This window comes from Rissa tridactyla, chromosome 6 (assembly GCF_028500815.1).
Source record: "Rissa tridactyla isolate bRisTri1 chromosome 6, bRisTri1.patW.cur.20221130, whole genome shotgun sequence".
NCBI classification, from domain to species: Eukaryota; Metazoa; Chordata; class Aves; order Charadriiformes; family Laridae; genus Rissa; species Rissa tridactyla.
This window is the reverse complement of record NC_071471.1, coordinates 32,594,838-32,618,523: the sequence shown is the minus strand read 5'-3', so window position 1 is coordinate 32,618,523 and position 23,686 is coordinate 32,594,838. Positions and strand designations below refer to the sequence as shown.

At 44.8% G+C, this 23,686-nt stretch overlaps 1 protein-coding gene across 3 annotated transcripts in view; it reads left to right on the top strand.

Moving 5' to 3' along the window:
* The window catches only part of TUBGCP2 (tubulin gamma complex associated protein 2), a 40,594-nt gene that overhangs the window by 15,615 nt on the left and 1,293 nt on the right, over positions 1–23,686 (top strand). For all 3 annotated transcript variants that reach the window (XM_054205215.1, XM_054205214.1, XM_054205213.1), the window contains exons 7-17: positions 117–316; positions 1,932–2,121; positions 3,045–3,190; positions 3,860–4,040; positions 6,368–6,548; positions 7,231–7,403; positions 8,817–8,945; positions 10,367–10,487; positions 16,207–16,350; positions 16,927–17,055; positions 17,955–18,118. In XM_054205215.1, the coding sequence (XP_054061190.1) occupies positions 117–316; positions 1,932–2,121; positions 3,045–3,190; positions 3,860–4,040; positions 6,368–6,548; positions 7,231–7,403; positions 8,817–8,945; positions 10,367–10,487; positions 16,207–16,350; positions 16,927–17,055; positions 17,955–18,118 (1,758 nt within the window). The remainder of the gene's footprint in view (positions 1–116; positions 317–1,931; positions 2,122–3,044; positions 3,191–3,859; positions 4,041–6,367; positions 6,549–7,230; positions 7,404–8,816; positions 8,946–10,366; positions 10,488–16,206; positions 16,351–16,926; positions 17,056–17,954; positions 18,119–23,686) is intronic.

Below are 23,686 nucleotides of genomic sequence, written 5' to 3'. Positions count from 1 at the left end.
CCGGTGTGCTTTCCAACATACGATCTACTCGTGCTTGTACAGTGTCCTGAAGATAAAATTCCTGAAAATGATAGAAGGTGCCTTGCCTGAAAGAGTTTCCATTTTGCTTTTTACAGGTTTATAGAGGAGAAGTCTTCCTTTGAGTACGGACAGGTAAATCATGCTCTGGCTGCCGCTATGCGGACTCTAATCAAGGAATACATGATACTGATAACGCAGCTGGAACATCTTCAGAGACAGGGACTTCTGTCACTGCAGAAACTCTGGTTTTATATCCAGCCCACAATGAGGACCTTGGAGATTCTTGCTTCGCTTGGTAAGTTTCAAAAATACAGTCATTCCATTTTGACAGTGTCTTCTGAAAACTGTACAGAGTAGCGATACAGACAGGACATGTGTCATTTTGGTTTTACGCTATATTAAAGAAAAAAAGCAAAGGGGAATTGTAGTGGTCTGCTCTTTTTTGAGAGCAGTGGGCTCAAAGGGTGAATCTGCCCTTTAGAGCTGTCATGAGGCAAGTCCATGCCTTTTACCTTCACAATCCATGCCCTTTGAATCTGTTGTTTCCACGACTGCTGTCTCTACTCAGCATCTTTCCAAATGCCTCTCCTGCTATGTGTGGATGTATAACCACAAACCGATTCAATTAGAAGGAACACCTGGAAGTTTCTAGTCCAACCACTTGCTCGCAGCTACAGCAGGTTGCTCGGGGCCATGTCCGGGTGAGTCTGGACAACCCTCAGTGATGTAGATCCCCCACCATTCTGTGCCCTTTCCCATGATTTCACCACCCTTTTTGTGAACGTTTCTTTCTGTATCTCCAACTGGAATTTCCCTTCTTGTAACTTTTGCCCTCTTGATATTGCCACTGTGCTCCTCCAAGAGGAGTCCCATACCATCTCCTCTAGAACCATCCATTGTATAGTGAAGGGGTTATGTTCAGCAACTCCCAACTTCATGTTCTTTCCTTCTCTCAGCTAACAAGCGCAGCTTCCTGAGGCTCTCCTTGTATGCCTTGGACACCAGCCCCCGACCATCTTATTAACCTCTGCTGGACTTCTCATTTTGTCATTCATAGTGGGGACTCCAAACTGCATCAGCTGGTTGTCCACCAGGACCCCCTGGTTGTTCTTTGCACTGCTCCTCAGCCAGCCGGTCCTAGCCTGTACCATTGCGTGAGGTTGTTGGTCACAGATGCAGTTACCTCATTAATTTTGGTTAAACTCTTTGGTGTGAGATTACTTGTACATATCTCTTTACTCAGCCCAGAGAATTTACCTGAAATTAAGTATCTGTTCTATTTACGGTCTGGAATTGGATGATCCCTCTTGGTATTCCCGTTTCCTGCAATTTTCAGCTTTTTGGAACACAGCACTTAAGGTTTACTTAAATCTGAAACTCATGTCAATACTCTGTTCCTCTGTCCATACGTCCCTTTTGTGATAGCGAGGTTCGAATTTCAACCTGCCTAAATCCTGGTGTGCATGGCTACCTCAGGGTTACAGTTAAGAACAGAAGTGCTTTTGAGATCAGAGATTTCTCAAGCAAGCCACTGAAGTGTGTGTTTCTTCCATTACCACCTGGAAAGCAGGTCTCTCTATACATGGTCCCCCCAGCGTCGGAGGCTTTTGGACTCTAAAAAACCATGTACCTTGTGTCTACCTGAGTCCAGTTCTCCTTCCCTGGAGGGTTGTGTTTGGTTATTGCTTTTTTAGATTACGGATCATTTGGGTTTTCGTTTCAGCTGTAAGCCTTTGGTTGTGTGGTGGAATGGCCTTGCACCTTCACAGGGAGGGGTCTACAGCAGACGTGGAGACCTGTGGCTTGGGTGGTCAGCTAATCAGCTGCTAACTTAATGATGTCTAACAGTGTAGCTTGCACAATTAATCTGCGTCAGATTTGTGTCTTATATCTATATTTTTAAATTTTAGCTACTTCTGTGGATAAAGGTGAGTGTATGGGAGGATCAACCCTGAGCTTACTCCATGACAAGACTTTCAATTACACGGGGGACAGCCAGGCCCAGGAGCTGTGTCTGTATTTAACTAAGGCAGCCAGCGTGCCTTATTTTGAAATTCTGGAAAAGTGGATATATCGAGGCATCATTAATGATCCGTACAGGTAAAGAACAATTAAGGAATGAAAATGAAATGCGAAAGTTAAGAAATGCTGTTTATGTGTCTTTGGCTTCTCCTTTTTCAGTGCACCCATCCCTCTGCTCGGTAGAGTGCATAGCTTAGGGGCCTCGAAATGGTGGCAGTAGGTAGACAATGCAGCATTGCAAGGAAGGAGAGCTGCTGGAGCGTGCTTAACTTATTTTCTTATTTGATTCAGTGTTTGTGCAGTCAAGGGCACTCTCATTTGCTTTGTTTTTCCAAATTCAAGAAATGTATATGCCAAAGTCAATGGCACAACAGTTCAAATATGCAGCCCACTCAAATTCCACCTTACCATGCCTGTCCCTCTTTAAGTATTCTCCCTTCATATCCTCACACTCTTCATGACAGGGCTGAGCCCTCTTCTCTTGGGGAATGAGTGTGATAACTTGGTGAATCCGTGTGAAACGGAGACCACTGATATGCTAATTGGATGTGAGCTACCAACACTCTGAAGTTTCCTGTCTTTCGTAGAATCGTTTGAAGCATTTCGCTGTGTTTAATGGTTTATGCAGCGTTTCTCTTTCCCACATTTGCAGAATCCTGAGGGGCAAAACTCAATTTAAAATAGCTGAAATACCTTCCTGATGGTGAGAAGGCAGACAAAGGCCAGCTTCTTCACCTCTACACTGACAACCAAATAATGTTTAGACGTGGTTTGTGAACCCTATGAAATTCTGTTTCTGTCATAATTGCTTGCAAATTAGCAGAAACACTCTGCATAATGCTTCTCCTCTTACTACAGATACAGAGTCGTTTCAGGTCTTGATTGGTCTTATTTTCATAAGACCTTATTTCTGATAGATCATATTACCAGTTTACAGATCAAAAAAAAGTAATCCTCATTGTACCACTTCCTGCTTCTAAACGTCTGCTTTAACTGTTCAGTGAGTTCATGGTGGAGGAACATGAGCTGCAGAAGGAGAAGATTCAGGAGGACTATAATGACAAGTATTGGGATCAAAGGTACACTGTTGTTCAGCAACAGATACCCTCATTCTTGCAGAAAATGGCTGACAAAATACTAAGCACAGGTAGGTAAAGAGATGATTGTGATGTAAGAGGAGTCTTGAGACAAGCATTACCGTTCTTTGTGTAAATGGAAAGTAAATGTCAGTGTGCTTTGGCAGTTTATGGGGTTATCCAGCTGAACTTTCCAGAGGAATAGAAGAAACACATTTAAAAAAGAACTCCAAATCCTATAAATAATGTGTGTGAAGGAGTCCAGCAGCAAGGGGAGCTGCCTGCCTTACTGCTGTTTCGTGGGTACAGTTTTCTAGCAGCTAGCCAGATGGAACTAAACAGCTGAGGTCTGAACATATGCTGAGTTTTAATTTATGTGTTTAAATGAAGCTTGCAACCTGATGGCCACCGTTGTTCTCTTCCATAAGTACAAAACCCCCCAAAAGCTACTTCTGAAGCGCAGCACCAGATCTTCAAAGTTTCTGGCTATCTGCAGAGATGTTTTGTCACCAGTGGTAAAGAAAACCATTTCAAAGTCTCTCCTTAAAACGTGCTGCTAGATGCCTAATTTAAAAATCTGTATCATCTTTTGAAAGGTGTCTAAATCCTTTCCCGTTTTCAGTTGACCTTGGTACAAACATGTCACAGCATGTCTTCTGCTTGAAGGTAGTGGTCTGAAAGTTTCCCTGTTGAATGTACAATGGGTATAAATATGAGTCATTCTTTCTCTTTGTTTCTAGGGAAATATTTAAATGTTGTGCGAGAATGTGGACGGGATGTTACCTGCCCTGTGGCTAAAGAGGTCATCTATACTTTAAAAGAACGAGCATATGTGGAACAAATAGAAAAAGCATATAACTATGCTAGCAAAGTTCTTCTGGATTTCCTAATGGAGGAGAAAGAGCTGGTGGCTCACCTAAGGTTTGATTTATTTTACTAAATGCATGTTAAATAGATTGGTTCCGATAGCGAACATAAGTTTTTTAAGTTAGCCCTCTTTTCTTGGTATATTATTAGTGTATTCTCTCTATTTCCATTAGAAAAGTTGACCTGAAAAAACAAGATTTGGTTTTTTTCCCCAAAGCGGGGGAAAAAAGAAAAAAGTGTAAAATCATAGAAATGTTGGGTGGGAAGGATGTCTGGGGGTCTCTAGTCCAACTTCCTTGAAAGGCTGTTGCCAAAACTAGATCAGGAGAGCTGTGGCTTTGTCTAGCCCAGTCCCAAAACCCACCCTCAGGTATGGACATTCCCCACTTCTCTCATGACTTGTGCCACAGCTACATGTTGCTCCCACCTGGGAAAGGAGTTTCCTAATGTCATCTGGTATGATCAAGAAGAGTTTCATGTGAATAAGAAATACTTTGATATTAAGCATCTCACCAAATATATGCTATGGTTATTTTTCATGCAAACACGGGTAGTTGGAATACAGTGTATTAGCCCCAAGTTCCACTGCAGGATTTTTCTTAACATTGTTCTTTTTTTTTTAAAGTTCATTTTAATAACCTCTGTTTTGATTCTTGTAACGCGTTCAGCTGATAGCAAATGCAAGTGCATTCTAGCATGCAAACTCCACCTTTCTTGTGTGAATCAAGCTTTTAGTTTGTTACTATCTTCTGGAAACACTAAAAGCAGGAATCTTAACTATCCAGAAGACCAAGACAGCAACAAATAGGTAGGAAACTGCAGCTGATAGCTGGTTGTAAGATAGTTTGTAATTGGTGTGAGACTTGGTACTAGAGGTTACGCTTCACACCAGTGACACAGTGTGAAAGAAAGTGATCTCAGCTTCTTGGGACGAACCTGCCAATTGACTCGCACAAGATGTCCCACTGGGAGACATAACCTGGAGCAGTAATGGCAACTGAAGTGAATACGCCTAGCAGGCCAGGGGGGATTGCTTTGGGTTGTTTTTCGCTATGTCTAAAAAACGTTGTAGCCGCAACAAAGGTGTCTGCTCCAGACCTGGCAACACTGCAGCTCCAGCTGCGAGAGGCTGTGGGAAGAGCTGAAGATCCATGTTTCACTCCTTTGAAACTGATACATGCCTTCCTGCACTGTGAAAACTACCGGACAATATGCCTTGTTTCATGAAAGGTTATGAGAGCTAAAACCTGCCAGTCGTTAAGGAGATTCTTCCTAGCCTTGCTGATGACTGTTATCGTTCCAAGCCGCCTTTGCTTAATAGGACCGTTCAAAAGACACTGGCTTCCAGAGTTCTTGTGGCACACATCCTCTCTTGGGCCTGTCTGTCACCATGTAATTTCAGATTAAGGTGTTGCTCAGTGTTGGTTGGAAGGAACCAACAACTTCGGCAGATTTCTAGTTGCACCTCCTGCTTGAAGCGGGATTGTTTGCCAGCGCTAGGTGAGGTTTTTATTTGGGTATGCGCTCTAGGGTGTATCAGCAGTATCTCACTTCCCTGTCTGTTGTGTCCTCAGTTAACCACTGACACTGTCATGACTTCCTCGTGATGGGGGGAGTTTTCTTGGCTCAAGAGAGTAACGGCAGTCAGGGAAACGGAGGGGCTGAGCATTGTCCTAAACTGACAGGCATTGTCCTAAACTGACAGTGATCAGGAGTCTGCAACCGCTTTGTGTTAAGGTTGTGCTGGTCCTGTTTTTGCTCCGAAAACTGCAGTTATCTTGTGTGATCTTTGGCCAGGCATTAAGTTGATCCTCAAACTCTACTCTGAGCTATTTCTAAGCTCCTGGCTCGCTCCAGTTAACTCTGCCTGGTGCCAAGTGAAAATTAAAGTTTTATGCGTCCGACTATAGCAGAAGTCAACCTGGGTACCTGGAGCACTTAAAAGATCAGCACGGATACTTGTTTATTCAAAAGGAGTGCAAGATTCTATTCTGAGTTGGCAACTGCCTTTTAGGTGGATCTGCATGCTCTGAAGGTTGGGGTGTTGTTCAGGACAGCGGTATGAGCCTTTGCCCAGCGATGTAGTGTATATGGGTTTGGTTGTTTTTTTCTAAGGTGCATTTTTTGAGGGGAAAAAAAGAGCAGCAGCAGCCCTGATCTGACTTCATAAAAGCATGTTGACTGTGGCGGCAGGGAGGAGGGGACATGCATAAAAGACTAGTCTCCAAATGGGTTGTTTATGTCCTCTCTATGAAGAGGAACATTTTGTGATCAAACCCAGTAGGCTGTCTGAATTGATTGTGTTTGTTCCTTTAGGTTTAATATGGATTAACTTGGGCTTTAAAAAACATAATCAATTGTCCCCTCATTTTGTTGAGCAGATCTATAAAACATTATTTCCTGATGGATCAAGGAGACTTTTTTGTTCACTTCATGGATCTCACAGAAGAGGAACTTAAGAAGCCTGTGGATGACATCATAACTACGAGGCTAGAGGCTCTGCTTGAATTAGCCCTGCGCATGAGCACAGCCAACACAGATCCTTTCAAGGATGATCTTAAGGTAAGAATGTACGTAAGCAAGCAGAAGGTAACTGAATTTGAGCAGAAGGCCTGCCACGATTTGGGAAGATCTGTGTGCCTCTAAGAACCTGCTGAGTGTACAATGGAAGAAAAGAGAACTGATGGCTGTCCTTCTATAGACTTCTCCGGGTTAACTCCTCTTCCATCCAGATCAGTGACTGGAAGCCCCCACCCTGGACAAGGGGCTGCGTTTTCTTGCTGGAATGTGAACACGGAGAAGGTGATTTTGGGTGGCCTCAGGATGAGATGGAAACAGCAGTGTGTCTCTCATGCTTATTCTCAGCTTGGGTGCTCACTTCGGAGTACAAGAAAATACCTGATTAGAAGTTCCTACCTATTAGTGATTGTGTATTTTATAGATGAGAGGCAGTGCAGAGGCTGTGCCTCGGGAGCGTGAGCTCTGACTAGACCTTGCAGCTGCCGAGGGCCAGGCAGAGCAATCAGCAGAGTCGTATGTGTATGCTGGTTGTTAAACACGACAGCGACACTGCGCTGGTGTCTGCTGCTGCACTGTCCAGATCATGCCATTCACTGTTGCTTCTAGGTTGTTCTGATGACCTGAGAGCGACTTGGACGATTTGCACTCCTGCCACATGTCTGTTGCCGTGCATTAGTTGTGAGTATCCTGTGGCTTCATTTTTTTTCCTGCTCTTCCTTTATAGATTGACTTGATGCCCCATGACCTCATTACGCAGCTCTTGAGAGTATTGGCCATAGAAACGAAACAGGAGAAGGCCATTATCAGTGCAGATCCCACAGAACTCACTCTCAGTGGTCTCGAAGCATTTTCCTTTGACTACATTGTTAAGTGGCCTCTGTCCCTTATTATAAACAGGTAAAGTATCGATCCACTGAAGTTTAAAAAGGCAGAAGCCTTTGCATGGGGTTAAATCACGTTTCCACACAGCAAAATACTGGAAAACCTGTATCTTAAAAGTGACATTATAAGTTGCTGACTAGTAGGGAATGCTTTGGAGTTGTTGAGCCCTGCTTGCTCTGCCTGTAGGCTATGGAATACAGATTGTCTCTTCAGTAGAGCCCTGCTAGGCCGTGTGTATGGCACGCTTGGGAAGTCAAACTTTCATTTTAAATGGTGGGAATGCATAGATGAAAGGGTGCTTTCTCAGCCTGGTCCTTAGTTTTACTTGTGACTGGTCACCCCGTTTTCATTTGTCCGTGGCTTGCTGAAGTATCTCCCCTGAGAAAGTGAACTCTTATTAAGAGGGTTTCCGTGCAAGATTCAAGCATTTCTTGAACAGGAAAATTGAAATTGAGAGCAGGAAAAAAAATGCACTTTCTGATATCCCTGGTTGCAAACTGTAAGGATAGAGGCTGTTGCTAGAATTACTATAGCAAGCTATTTTGCATTTAATTGAGTTATGAGGGACTGAACGGTTCGTTTTTCTGCAGGGATTTGCCCCCGGTTTCCCTGGAGAAACACTGGCAGACCTGGTGCTGTGAGCCAGGGCAAATGGGACAACGAGTGTTACATGAACAGGGTGACAGATGTGGAATTGCTAAATGCCAACAATTAGTTTTTCCCTTAACGTCCCCTTTAAAGAATCAGTTGATACAGTGGGACTTTTTTAATGATGTGATGCTTTTGAATTTATGTGTCTTTCTTTCAAATTGAGTATATTAGCTCTGATGGTAGCTATGGAAGTGAAAATACTACTTGGTAAGGCTTCACGAACTGTATTGACTGGAGCTCTGTAGACGCCTACGCTGAAGTGTCTGAATGCAGACCTGAATCCAGTCCCTGAAGCTATAAATAAGCACCCCCATCTGCTTCTGACAGTGCATTGCTGGTGGGTAATGCTCTCTGTAGCTTGGTTACAGCTTTTTCTTCATCTTTTTGGAGAATCCTGGTGCATTGTTTTGGTGACGGGAGTGGTCTTATTGCAGTGGGTACGTGACCCACAGGCTTTCAACCCGCTGTCCCAGCATCTGTGTGAGCGACCTTTCTGCAGGTGGCTTGAGGGAGCTGAAGAAGAAAGCTGGCGATGTACCCGCTGGCAGGAAATATGGAGGAGGGACTCCTTAGGGAGAAATTCTTTGGGATGGTTACAAATGTGATTTTTTTTTTTTGCTTTGGTTTGAATTGTTTTGGTGCGGATCTGTGTGTGTCTGGAGGCGTAAGGAACATATTGTGTAAAGTCTCTTTGCCTTTGAGCAGCCTCAGCCTTCACGGCTTAGTCTGTCAATCAGAACAGAGCTTAATTTGGATGGGTTTCTACTTTCTTTCCAGGAAAGCACTGACAAGATACCAGATGCTTTTCAGACACATGTTCTATTGCAAACATGTGGAAAGGCAGCTGTGCAACGTTTGGATCAGCAATAAGACGGCCAAGCAATTCTCCCTGCATTCAGCTAAGTGGTATGTCCTTTTTTTTCTGCTGGATCAGATGGGAAGGTTTCATTTTCCTTCTTGGTAGTTAGGTATGTCGTGGCATAGATCAGATCATTTTGACTTGAAAAAGATCTTTACAAATTTCTTACAGGCTGAGAGGGGTCAAAATTGCAACATTTTAGGTTTCAGTAGGAAACGTCTGCTCAATAATCTTTGTATTTCTTGGCTCATTCCACTTTGTCGGCATGAAGTTTTGAAAAGGAAAAGGTGGTCTTCAGGATTAGCTCATTCTACACTGAACGGTTACAGCAGAGGACATCTGCGCGCGTATCGTCATGGTCGTGACTTGAGCATCAGCAAGATTAGTGAGGACCCCAGTAGTTTAAAAGCAACATCCTTCCGTTCTGGCCAGACTACTAGCAAGGGCTCATGACTCCGCACAGCTTGGCTAATGTTTGGGGTTTTGTATTCAATAGAAATTGAAATGAGGTAAAATTGGAGGTGTTTTCCCAGGAAACCATTCAATCTTGTTCTGTCTGTGAGGGTAGAGTTTCATCTTTGGATCTGCACTACAGGTGCCTGTTTGGAGAGCGAGGCAGGCCCCAGCAATGCAAGGTGACACCTTCTGCCTTGCCAGCAGCACTGTCTTGTCATAAGGTCACCTCGGCTGCCTTGGCATTGACCTCAGCCAACATGACTGTAGCTCTGGTTCTCCTGTAACTGTAGAGGTGTTGGCAGAAGAGACCTGTGAGGATCTCTAGTCCAATCTCCAGCTCCCAGGATGACAGTGATCAGCAGGGGACAGGGCAGCTGTGGTTGAAAACCCCTAGGGTGGGTGTCCCCCACCTCTCTGGTGACCAGTCCCAGTTTGCCGAAGTCAGTTCTTAGTTTGCCATCACAGAGCCTGCATCAATTAACATTGAAAGGCCCTCTGTACAATCCCACTATTCTATTTTAAGGTGAAATTGCATTAAATACCCTAGGTAGCAGGTGATTTGATTAAGTATTTGAATCACCTGAACATATTGATGCGAGGCATAGAATATTTTTAAGTGTTCATTTAACAAGTAAGGCTGGAAAGAAACATGAACCATTTATCTTGTTAAATTTTGCCCTGCTAATGAATGCGTGTCTCACTGAAAACGCTAGTAAAATTGCTTTAATATTTAATATTAAAATTTTAGTGGAGTGTAATCAAATATTCAAAGTAATTGTCCAGTCTACAACAGGTTCAAAACTCTGACTCTAGTAATTGAGGGAAAGCCATTTGATTTATGTAGAAAATAATCAGAGATGATGGTTTGCATTAACTTTATAATCCCTCTCACGCTGCAGCAGTGAATTTCCTAGGACAGAAATATTTCACTCTGCTTGACTGTGGAAGCCTGGTAATAGTTCTTCATGGCATTTGCTAGCTCTAAGTTGTGTGGGTGTGATTTCTCCCCTAGGTTTGCTGGCGCTTTCACACTGCGGCAGCGGATGCTGAATTTTGTACAGAATATCCAGTATTACATGATGTTTGAAGTGATGGAGCCAACATGGCACATTCTTGAGAAGAACCTGAAATTGGTGAGTGTGTGTGCTTGAAAGAAGTTTGAACAGAAGTCTTAAGTTAACAAATTTAATATGGAGGGGAGGGGAAATGCCTAATTTCAGTTACCGCAGGTGTCTGCTAATTTTGTTGGAGGCACTTAAGTATCTTGGAACCATTGTTATTATCACACTGCAAAGAAGTGCTGCTGTTCTACGTTACCTTCCTGCCTTATTATTCAGATATCCCTTTTCTCTGCTGCATCCTTCCATCTATGCCCAGCTCATGTTCTGCACTCTGTTACGTAAAGGTGGTGTTCTGATGAACATTGCTGGACGCAGAAGAAAGAAAACTATGGAAAAGGAAGAAGGATGCGGGGTGTGAGGATCATAAACTGGTCCAGACATCGTCAGCTGATTCCTTGGCTGACTTACAGTGTTCTTAAAAGCCAAGCCTGTGCTTTCTCTTCTGTGAAGCTGCCAAGGACTGGCATGTTAGGACTGTCTGTTATAAAACAGGGCTTTCCTTATTCGGGCACTATTTCACATGTGTATTCCCACTGCAGGTGGGCAAGGCTGGAGAACTTTTTCCCTCTGGTGTTATCTGGGAGAGGCTAAGCTCACTTGCCACTAGTTTTTATGCCTGACAAGGGGCTATCTGGGCAAAGGATGCCTGGCAGCATTTTAGTTCCTTTCATGGAGATGTAATGTTCTGAGCTGTGGGACTTTCCAGGTGTGCTACATAGTATTTCTGGTTCACTAATCCAAGGCAGTGACTTCTCCGGAAGTTCTTCACCCTAGCAAAACCAGCAAGAATCGTTTTTTATCTCCTGACGGGCATGTGAGTTGTCTTCATGATCTCAGAGAGGAGCATCTGCCCGTTTTGAACCAAGAATGAGAAGCCGTTGGCAGTTTGCCTTTCAGAACAGGCTGGTCAAGGAGTCCATAAAGGCCTTCTTGTATCTGGTTTCATTCACATAGATTTGTTGGTTCCATCCTCAACAACAGAGGAAAAAAATCTGTCACCAACAGATCCAGGGCTATTCTCAGTTTGTCTAGAGCAAGCCCTTCTCTCCCTTCCTTTTTTACCTGTCTGTGGTAAAGATCTAGTCTTCCAGGGCATACAGTTACTGTGGTAGTTCATTAGACAAGTGAAGGATGATACTTGAGCACTGGTGGAGCTCGTGAAAGCCACAGCGATGCTGCAAATCCATGTTATCTTCCTTGCCATCAGCCTGGTGCAGCCCATAGCTTCTTTGTTCTCCAGGAATGCGTGCTGGAGCCGGGGCACTGGTTCCCTCACCCTCAGCACCGGTGGAGCTGCCTGGCTTCTGCTGGTTTCTGGCATACAAACAAGTCTTTGTGGGAGGAAAAGCAAAGATGGCATCTTAGGTTACTTCTGTATTTGCTGCCTAGAACAAGAGCAGAGACATAGGCTGTCTGCTCCATGTTACATAGCAAGTGTCTTCACTGAGTCCTGTGTGGTCCTATCATACCATCATTTTGTGTTCTTCCAGTTTCACGTTATTGCAGCAGTCTGGGGAGGGCTGGGTTGTAGTTGTTTTCGCAGCATGAACCTGCAGGGCTGCGTTGTGTGGGCTGGGGTATGTCGTGAAGGCCTGTGAAAGTGCTTGAAGGTACATATCTTGGTGGAGTGGCATTGGAGGGCTTTGCCGAGGGAAAATCTGACCTGCTGCTACCTCCTCCGTGCCAGGAGGCAAGTGGAGAAGGCCCTTAGGAAGTGCTGTCCCTGAGCTTTGTATGACGGTTGTCTTGGTATATGGCGCTCATCACAGGTAAGGGCTGTGCCAGGCAGTGAACTTGGCATTTAATTAGAGCAGATGATCAGTGATCCCTTCCTCAAAGTTGCTTATTTTGCCACGTAACCTTTGTGATGGCTGTAGTCATGTTTCCTTATCTCAAGGGACACTGTGTTCTTTGTGGTCCTTCTCGGCTTCCTTACCCACTGCAGTGCTGCTGTGTTGGGGCCGATGTTACGGTGCCCTAGCTACTGCAAGGGAACAGGAGGCAGATGTACATCACCTTATTATTCTTCCCTCTGGTAGTCATCCTGTGATCAGACGCTTTTGGGTTGCATATCTTTTTCCTCTTACACCGCGAAAGACATTTCTCTGAGCCTGATGCTCTTCCTGCAATCTGCATCACCACAGCAGCTCTCTTGGCAGCTCTCTGACGAGCCTTGTGAATCTTCAGCATCAGCTGACCCTGTCTTAATTTCTGCTGTGTACTGGGGAGTTGTGCTGGGGTCAGCTAACCAACATTTTTGATGCCTTGTCATCCTTCGTCCTGGAGAATTCACAGGAGGTATCATGTTTAGGACTGTGAGTGTCATCGTGTGTTCTTGATGAGGACTTCAATCAAGAAGAGGTTTATATGTCGAGCTCCTGGATGATCTGAGAGAAATGTACTTTCTTCTTAATTTTATTGTAAGTTTAGGTTTGCAAAATGTAATACTTAGCGTACTTTACTTAAATTGAGGCACTTGAACAAGTTATACGGTCCTGGGTTCTTCCATACTGCTTTCAGGTAGCGCTTCCTTTCAGTCTCTGCTGATTCCAGATGTCCTAGAAGGGACGGTTAAACGCAGAAGGCACGTGGTCTGTATTCATGGCATCCCCTGCTCAGAAGAGACAATCTCCTAACTCTGGAGTTTTTGCAAAGACTTCCTGTCTGAAGACCCCTTTGCTTTGGCTCTCAGCCTTTGAGTTTCTCTGCTCCTTCAGAGATATTGTGGTGTTGAAGCGTTTTTATTTCAGATCCAAAAAAGAATTTGTCGGTTTATACTGTTTCTTGGAGGAGCCCATTCCCAAGAAATATCTATAGACCAAACCTTTTTTGATAGCCCACATGGGCCGAATTTTTCCCTTGCTATAGGATATCTGCGAGCCTCTTTTGCCTGACAGAGATGTTGAGATAGCAGCTATAAAGTGACTTTGCTGGCACTGGGGAAAGGTGTTTTGCATGGCTGTATGGCAAGAAGGAGATCAGTCCGTGCCTTCACCATATGTTTCTTCATCTCTGAAACCTTGAGGGCTGCTGCAGTGTTCTGTAGAGCATTTCTACCATTGCTCTGTACATGAAGGGCTTCTTCAAGTAATAATGCAGTAAGAATGACTTAAAGATGCCTGTGATGTGAATATGTACACAAGTCATCATTTGAAACTGAGAAAGATTTTTGGCAAGCTAGCAAAGTCTTTGAGGCGTAATCCAAATGTGTGTTTGCCTCCCATCCTCATCAGTGTCCTTCAGTGCTTTTTTTATCTCTGGGAGATGGAGCATGCCCTCTACCAGTTCTGGGGTGGGAAAAGTCTGGCTCTCAGCAGTGTTGTGATTTGAGCACCTGTGAGTCAAACGTCTCAACACTGCCAGCTAAAGAAGCTGTTTCAGCAACCACTTTGTTATGCAGTCTTTAAAAGAGCTGCTCACCAGGGATGACATATCCCCAGCTACTGAGTAAAATTTTCCTTAATTTAAATAAAAGCATCATTTATTGCCAAACAGAGGATGCGGAACTGGCTCCTTAACCTCCGTAGCCTACAGACTGGGGTAGTTTTTTTCCTTTCATTTGCGTTTTAGGAGGGAAAAGGATGATCCTCACTGGTCTCATGTAGTGCTTTATGCTGGTTTTTTATTTGTCAGACTTCTCTCTTGTGCATTTCCACTTGAAGTCAAGGTGCTTTCTTCCTAAAAATATAGCTCGTATCTTCATCTCCACAACATCATTGTCTTTATCAACACAACTAGCAACTTCATGGCATTATAGAGCAGCATTTATCCCCCCTTCTGAACTAGTTGTTTAAGAGGTTATGGGGGGTTTTCTTTGGCATTGATCCTGTCTGACTAATCTGATAGCCTTCTACGATGGCATGACTGGACGGATAGATGAGGGGAGAGCAGTGGATGTTGTCCACCTTGACTTCAGCAAGGCTCTTAACACGGTCTCCCACAGCATCCTCATAGGGAAGCTTAGGAAGAGTGGGTTAGATGAAGGGACAGTGGGGTGGACTGAAAACTGGTTGAAAGACAGAGCTCAGAGGGTGGTGATTAGGGGCACAGTCTAATTGGAGGTCAGTGATGAGTGGTGTTCCCCAGAGGTCAGTACTGGGTCCAGTCCTCTTTAATATATTCATCAATGACCTGGATGAGGGGATAAAGTGCACCCTCAGCAAATTTGCCGATGACACAAAGGTTCGGGGGGTGGCTGACACACCGGAAGGCTGTGCCACCATACAGAGAGGCCTGGACAGGCTGCAGATTGGGCAGAGAGGAACCTTATGAAATTCAACAAGGACAAGTGTAGGGTGCTGCACCTGGGGAGGAATAACCCCATGCACCAGTACAGGTTGGGGGTGCCCTGCTGGAGAGCAGCTCTGTGGAAAGAGACCTGGGAGTCCTGGTGGACAACAGGATGACCATGAGCCAGCAATGTGCCCTTGTGGCCAAGAAGGCCAATGGCATCCTGTGGTGCATCAAGAAGAGTGTGGCCAGCAGGTCGAGGGAGGTCATCCTCCCTCTCTGCTCTGCCCTGGTGAGGCTGCACCTGGAGTACTGCGTCCAGTTCTGGGCTCCCCGGTTCAAGAAGGACAGGGAACTGCTGGAGAGAGTCCAGTGGAGGACTACAAGATGATTAGAGGACTGGAACGTGTCTCTTATGAAGAAAGGCTGAGGGATTTGGGTCCCTTCAGTCTGTAAAAAAAACGGCTGAGGGGGGACCTTATCAACACTTATAAATACTGAAAGGGTGGGTGTCAGGAGGATGGGGACAGGACAAGGGGTAGTGGGCACAAACTTGAGCACAGGAAGTTCCACATAAACATGAGGAGGAGCTTCTTTCCTGTGAGGGTGGCAGAGCCCTGGCACAGGCTGCCCAGAGAGGTGGTGGAGTCTCCGTCTCTGGAAACAATCCAAACCCGCCTGGACGCATTCCTGTGCCACCTGCTCTAAGATGACCCTGCTCTGGCAGGGGGTTGGACTAGATAATCTCCAGAGGTCCCTTCTGGCCCCTGTCATTCTGTGATTCTGTTAGACCAGTGTGGATACTTGGGCAATTTTAGTCCAATGGCTCTTTCCTAAGCTTGACTTGCGTTCTCAGCTTCAGCATATCCCGTAATTGTACAGAGTGTGTGTGGGAGGTTGATCTATCATTTAAAACTCGATATTGAAACAGACATTGAAGTAGCAGAAGTGGACAAAAATCTTACAGAATCCTTGCAACACTGCATGTCCTGGTTCCTTATTGTGTTCCTAAAACAAGTTGCTGAATAACCTGTATGTTTTCAGCTTCGTAAACTTACTGGCATTTAAGGTTCTTTGAAAAGAGAAAAATAATTTCTCTTTTCCACTTACTGTAGCTGGCTTTACCGAGATTGTGGGAGTAGGCATGACAAGCAGATTTAAAAGCAAAGGAGGTGCATGTTCATAAAGCAGGTAACTCCATCTTGAGCCTCCTCTCCAGTGGGGGGTCTGGATGATTAAAGAAAGCATAATTTGATTGAGAAGGCGATATGACAAATCAGAGGTAAAAAGCCTGTGAAGGGCTGTTGAATGCAGTAATGCAAATATGGTCTCCATCTCAGGATGTTATTCAAAGCTGGAAGGTACATGAGAAGTATCTCAACATGCCCTAGATCATGTCTGAGAGGTCACTGTCAGAGGTGGGATGGTGGGTTAGAGCTTTGGTCCAGTGCAGCACAGCAGTCCTGGTTTGGTTTTTCATTCTTGTACTATCCTGTCACAGGCATCTAATATTGATGATGTCCTGACCCACCATACAAGCTTCCTGGACAACTGCTTAAAGGACTGCATGCTAACCAACCCAGAACTGCTGAAGATCTTCTCCAAGCTGATGTCTGTCTGTGTCATGTTCACAAACTGCATGCAGGTATGTACAGTCTCCCCGTATTGACCGTGGCACTGCCAGCTGCTTTGGGTGCCAGCAGCTGAGACAGTCCCTATTTTCAACTCGATCCTTCTTGATGTGCCTGGAAGAGCCTCTGTTTCTCCTGCCAGCAGGCTCTACAGCTTGGCTTCTCATCCTTTCTCCCAAATGGTTTCTGTGGCTTCTCCCTCCACAAAATGCTCTTCTTTTTCAGTGCTGGGATCCAGTTACCTCTCTTCAGCTAGTCCTGCAGCAGAATTTGAGGTGTAAGTTGTAGGGCTCTGTAGTCTTTAGCATGCTCTTTTGAGGGTCAGGCAAGGACTGGTGATTGGACCCACAGAGACTGATCTCCATGGGCACACTCTAGTCAGCATCTCAGGGAACCCATAACTTTCAAAAAACCCACACCTTTCTGTGGTTTTAGGGACCTTGTGTATTAACGTCATAAATTGAGTCTCAGAGTTAGTTTTCATGGGAGTTAGCTAGCTGCAGGGATAGCAGAACTGAGTCAGCCTCATGTGTTGCCGTAGTTGAAAAAAATGGGATCTAACCATTTACCCAACACTATGCCCTTCCAAGAGGTTCACCCAGAGCATGAAGCTGGATAATGAGATGGACCGCCTCACCTTAGAGCACGGCACCATGCTGGGCCCGCCAACAGAGGAGGAGCGCGCTGAAGAGACTGCGAAGAAGAAGCTAACTAACAAGGTAGGACACGGGATGGACAGCTAGCCGGGCCCTTTCCTCTCTGAATGCTGCCTGGATTCTAATGTGATCAGGGTGACTGTCCTGCCCCTTGCAGATAGACCTTCCAAGTTTCTAGAGCACCTCTGGCCCCGAAAGCAGAATCTTGCAGAATTGTGGGCATTTTTGAGGACGGTGTGGAGTGCAGGTAGTGTTCTCAAAGACTGCTTTGAAGACCCTGTCTCTCATAGCAGTCCCTCCACTTGTTTTGAAGTTTTTAGTTGTGTTTTCAGCTGTGCAGTGGGTACCCACATACAGGCTTTCTGCAACTCAAGACCTGTCTTATTTCCACAACTAGTATTTTGTGATGGAGCCATCCATGGCTCCACCTGATGGAGCCAAAGGAACCGTCAGGTGCAACTTTGCAGTCCATCCCTTTCATATCTGGGGTATTTGTCTGTATTTCTCTATCTGAATTCATATGTACAAGTGATTTGTTTGGCGTGCTCTGTGGTTAGCAGGCTCTCTCCCGTCCCACTGAAAGCCCCGCTCTGGCACACAGACGGTAGGGTCCACCACACTGCAGCAATCAGCGTGCTGCAGAAGTTACAACCTGTCTTAGGCAGCACTCACTTTCTCCTTATTGGCTTTTCCTCCTGCTCGAAAATAAATAACAACAGCGTATATTTGAGGGTAACTCTATTGGGATCTGCTCTGGGGTGCTCCCAGATAGGCATGGCAAAGGTTTTTAATCACCAAGGGCCTCGCAGCTGTTTTGAAGGATTTATTTTAGTAGCTGAGCAGCTGTTAAGTTCTATGGCAGTATTTTTGAGCAGGTTAGGAAATAGGGAAGGAATAATTGCATCACTTTGGCACGTGTCAGTCAGCGAACACACGGGGCCACTATGCCTTTGTCTTGGTAGCTTTTGGCAGAGCATGCCGACAACCTCCACCTGACATCCGGCTTCGAAGCAACAATCAACAAGTTTGATAGCAATTTCTCTACACATCTGCTGGACCTGTTGGACAAACTGAGCGTTTACAGCACCAACGACTGTGAGCACAGCATGCTCAACATCATCTACAGGTGAGCCAGCAGTTTTCTCTCTGTAACTTCCCCTCCTGTGGTTTCCCAATTCAGCTCAGGAAGAATAGTTGCTGCTTTTGACCGTGCATGTCTACCCCATCAATGAAAACACTGAAATCACAAGAAATACCACTTTGCATTTCAACCCAAGGCTTTAAAAAAAAAACGGATTCCTTTGAATTATGTGAAATTTGTCTGTTAATGTTGTAAATGTAACACGAGTGTTAGTTTCTTGGGGATTTTCTCACTGTATAGACAGTGAGTAAGCTGATTCCTGAATGCAGGGTAGGTATTCCAGGATGAGAAAAACACGCAAGGGATTGATCATAAGTGGCTGTTTTGTTTCAAGTTCACAGCTTGTATTTGTTTAAATAAACATCTCTTAATATGTTTTTACCATGGCCTCACCCATACTTACTGGCTTCTTAGAAAACAAAATTCCTCCAGTAATACCTAGAAGCAGAGAGAGAGAAAAGGAGATCTAAGTTTTGCTGCTAGGTTTGTAACCTGTGTTCCTTTTTCAATAAAATGAGATGTACAAGGCCTTCTTTGTAGTGATTAACATTTGTTTATGCTATAACAGTCATACATGCTAGTGTTGCTGGGCTTTTTAGGATCTGTGTTATAGGTTAGTGTAGCATGGAGGGACCTGCCCCGGTACTGCTAGATTTGAAGAACCACAGATAATGCTCAGCCTGCGTTGAGCACGTGCTGAGCAGGCAGAATGCTTCTTACTCTCATCCTGCTACCAGGGCTTTAGGAACAAAACAGAAATAACTGTGCTGATGTGAGCGGCTGTTAGTGTTCAGGGCTGGAATATGTTTTTTCAAGAGTTAAGCACGCATGAAACCTCGCAGCCTGCAGATTGGAAATGTTCAGCTGAGGCATGCATGCAACCACAGAATAAGAAGGCAAGTGAGGGTCAGGAGTTGAAATCTCTTAATTCAAAGAGTCACCTTGGTGGGAGTCAAACGTAAGAGATGCTGGGTGCCAGCTGCCTTGGACCTGGCAAAGACTGACACTTCAGAAATGCTGGTTACAGACTGTTAGGCCCATACCAAAACCAATTAATTTTTACAGTGACTTATTTTTTTCCAGCAAAGAGGCGGGATATATGTTGCACATAGGCATAATTTTAAGAGGCTAGGGTTTTCACGAATATAAAAAGTGCTCCTTCTATGTTTGTGAGCCTAATAGACACATTTGTACTGTTACGGTGTGTGTAGGCCTGGGACACTTGAGACTTACCTTCTTTGTCATTACTCTCGGCTGGTGAAAGAAAACAAAGCCATCCTAAACATCCATTAGTTTCCATGTGCTGTCTGTAAACCAGCGTGTAGCCTTATTTTCATGTGTGAGCAATTGTAAACAGCTCTTACAGAACTAGACAGAAGTGAAGGTCATTTTTAGATATTGATTGTTTCGTCTTTTTCTGAGGAAAGCCCTTGATTTACCAAGGAGTGCTCCCTACTTATACAGATGTTTTTCGTCTTAAGTTGTAATGCTTTTCAGCGGTAGATATGCTAGAATCAGTTGTCGGTGTTGTGTGATTGTGTTCATAAATGTGCCTGGTAACTGGTTAATCTCATACATTTTCTTTTTCCCCTTGATGTTGTAGGGATTCGTGCCCCAAGCCCTTTGATATTTAGTACAGAGCAGTGTAGATCCTTAGTTAGTTCTTTTTAACCACATAGGACTAAAAGGTGCCTCAAGCTTTCTCCTAACTGTGCTTTATCCTCTGTTTTGTTTTGTTTTATTTAAGTGTCATCTTGTTGCTCCTCTGCTTAGTTTGGTCTTTGTGAGCTATACTTTTATTGGTCATTGTCATCCTTTAACTTAATCTTCAGGAGAACCATAAGAATATTAACGTGCAACCATTAAGTTCTGTTCGCTGCCCTTCTGTACTAGTTTTTTTTCTGTACCAGCTGGCCGATAACCTTTACACTTCTGCGGAGGTGTGCTACAGCTGAAAACAGAGAGAGAAAATGTTTCAGGAATGTTTTTTGGTTTGTTTGTTTGGGTTTTTTTGAAGTAGGTTGTTGCCCCCTGCTCATGCCTTGTCTCTTGAAGCTTCCATTTTCCTTTTCTAAGAGCATCTGACAGGGCTGTCCAGGATTCCTGGTGCCAATCTTTCCAAACACTGTTTTGCGAAGTATTCCAGCAGGAGACTGGGCTTCCAGTTGTCCTTTACTTCTGAGAACTTCTTAATCAGCAGCTACCATACATTTACACAGCCCCTGGCCTCCTGTGTTAGCATCTGCTGCTCTATCTGAGATGTGGTTGCACAGCTGAGACCAAGGTTGAACACTAAAACCTGTTATCCCTGTTACCATGGGTGCTTCCAGGAGTGGAATCTAGCCTACCAGCTCCCACAGCACTGCAGAGAATCACGTCCCTTGTCTTTTTCCTTGTAGGCATTGTATTCCTTGTTTAAGGAGGACAGGGATACTCACAGGCAACCGAAAGGAAACACAGTGCCACCAGGGCTACTCGCTGCTCTGAACTCTCCTACTTCCCTGTCAGGGTAGGAGCTTATCTTCCTCCCACCAGAACTGCCCTTGTTGGTTGATACTCAGTCCCTGAAACGGGAAGGGAGGTGAGGACCACTTCTCCACCGTCCTAATAACTCTGATTCACTCCATTTCTGAAGTGACCATAGCCTGAGGTCTACTTCTCATCTTGGAAATTATTCTAGGACTTGTTTTGTGTCTGTGAGTGGAGGCCCAACTATATATACAGGTGATTGCTGTTCTTTTTGGGACTAAGCAGGACAGATAAGTCTCTGCAAATTCTTTCAGGAAATAACGGTGCGAGGCCTTCTGGATATTTTATGTCAACCTTCATCTGCCTGGGCATCACTGTTAATCATCACTGGACTGTTGTAGATTGCAGACAGGATCCATCTGTAGAAAAATTGACAGGCCAAAGGGATTAAGCTCTTACGCTCCCCTTGTTGCCTTCACTCCTATGTGTCACAGTAGCATACAGAGTCAAGCTAGATTCGGGGATCAAGACCACAAGAAGTTGAGTCATCCAGGGAAGAACATTTACTCCTCAGTGCTCCACCTCTGCCTCCTTTATCAAGCGCTTACATTTTTATCGTTACCAGTACAAACTCGAACAGACAGGCTTTTTTATGATGCTCCATCCAGGAGATCTTAATGGCAGCTAATTCCATGATCCAGCCACTTGGACATCATTGCAGGTTGCACAGGGCATGGCCAACACAGTGTTGAAGACCAAGTTGCCCACTCTTTTAATAGAAGACCATCATGACCCCACAGTCATGCAAAGAACATGTGGAGATCGTCCCATTGGTGGGATCACCCAGCTCAGTCTAAGGCTGGAGTTGGTTCTCAGCTTACTCAAGAAGTCAACAACGTCAAGTCCTTGCCCAGTCTTTACATCACGCAACAGCAGAAGTCCTGCAGCCTTCCATAATACTTTATCACGTGTGATGCCAGGCACTGATGTAAGGCCTTTTCTGGCTCACATGGTGTCCTCTTTCTGGCATTGCTCCTACACTTAGCATCAGAGGCTCACCTCTTTTACTTTTGCTTCCCCACCCTTGTGTCAACTTTATGCATCTACCAGGATGGTGGGACAAGCTGATGCTGCACCATGGAGACTGGCTGTATATCTTGTTCAATTGCGGGTCCGTGGTGGCGTGGCCAGGAGCTATCCTCCGCCAGATGCCTTTGTGTTTGTTGTGTGCCGTTTGCCTTTGTGTGCACGTGAGTGTTAGCTGTGGCAGGAGCTGGGTGACTCCTGAGCTGTGAAAGCTCTGGAGCCAATTATCCCAGATGCAGAGAGGTTGATTTTTTTTTTTTTTTTTACGAGTACTTCCTGCTTCAGGAGAAAGGAGAAGTGTGGTGATTCAGGCTGGTTGTGAGAAAACAAAATGCTTCCGTTAGCGGTTTGCGTTGACAGTGCTGAGCTGAGCCGCAACCAGAAGAGGGTCTGAGTCCTTTGCCCCCTGGTATTTCCACGCCCCAGTTGTGTTCAAGGGCTGCAGAGGAAATACTGGGTCTTTGTGCCATCAGGACTGTCGTCCCTATCAAGTCCCCAGTTTGCACTGTCTGGGACCACGTGAGTCTTCACCAAGATGTTGGGCCTTTACTGACAAACCAGATGTCCCCATTTCCTCAGCTGAAATACTGCGTGTTAACAAGCCGTGCAACAGAACATTGTCTTTCCATTTCTGCAAGCTGCTCAGTAATGTTTTAAAGGGTGGCAGTCGCACAATGAATGCCCACACCTGACATTTAACTCTCATTCTGTGTGCAGAGATTACTGGATTGAGTCCTGGACTCTCTGAGAACAGGAACCCAAAACCGGAGCAGAGAAGGTTGCTATCTGAAGTAACATATTTGACACAGAGATGGAAACGTTTATAAGACTTTTCTTATAAATGATAACCTTTTTATATGAGTGCTTTTCAAGGGTGGTAGTCAGCATGTAAGATAGATAACAAAATATCCCTTTTGTTCATAATTCTGGTGGTTTTATCTATTTGATCCTGGTTAATATTTATTTAGTTTACGGTAGTGAGTAATCGCAGCACCATCATAGTTGTAGCACCAAACACCAGAAGATGGAGACCTGGAGGCCTTACTTTCAAAGTGGGGAAGCTCACACGTAACTCGCAGATGTTCAGGGTGCCGAAGTCCTGCTCGGGCACCTTGGCTCCATCAGTAGCAGTGCTGACAGGGGGCTGGCGACTGCAGAAAGTCTTCAGAGTCACTCCTTCACATCCCAGAAGTGAAAAGGAGAAGGATTACAGCATAGAGGACTTTGTCAGAAGGATTACTTAATTCCAAATACTTAGAAGTCTTACCCATCGAGTGCTGTTAGAATTCATCAGATATCCTTCCTTTACCAGTGTGGAGGAAGCAACAGTGACTGAGCTTCGAGTAAGACCAGTAGGATGTATGAAGTGATGCAAACCCCGGTGAATAAAAGTTCCAGCCGCAAAACAAGAATCTGAAGCGTAAGCAGAGTTTGAGGAAGCACCACGCGAATACTTAAGAAGTAGTTATCACAGATCATTTAACCCTAAAAACGTAGCTGAAAGGGAAGCTGGTCAAAATCTGCAATTCAAAAAAAGCAAGCAACTTTAGAAATGGAAGGGTATAAATGAGTTCTGGCCTTATATCTGAATCAAAGTTTGGTAAATGTGCCTGCCTCAGTGTCAGGTTTCCTTTGTACAGCACTTAAAGGATGAAAGAGACGTAAGCTTTTCAACCAGGAGGGAGCAACAGACAAATTCCATCTGTCAAGCCTCTGTTTCCCCGCAGTCACCAAGAACTGTCAAGGAACGATTTGTTGCCGTTTGTGTAAGGTTGTTAAGCAACATGAAACTCAAATATTGTGCCCATTCATTTAGTATGGGAGCAACTTAATTTGAGGAATGAAGAGAGTAATTCTTGTGTGATTCACAGGCTTATATTGACGGTTCCCAGGGCACACGTTTTTAAGAGCCGCATGTGTCTTAGTTCTCTTCATAGCACAGAGAACTAAGGAAGGTCGCAGCAAATGGAGCTGGGTGGTTTCGTGGCATGGTTTTAG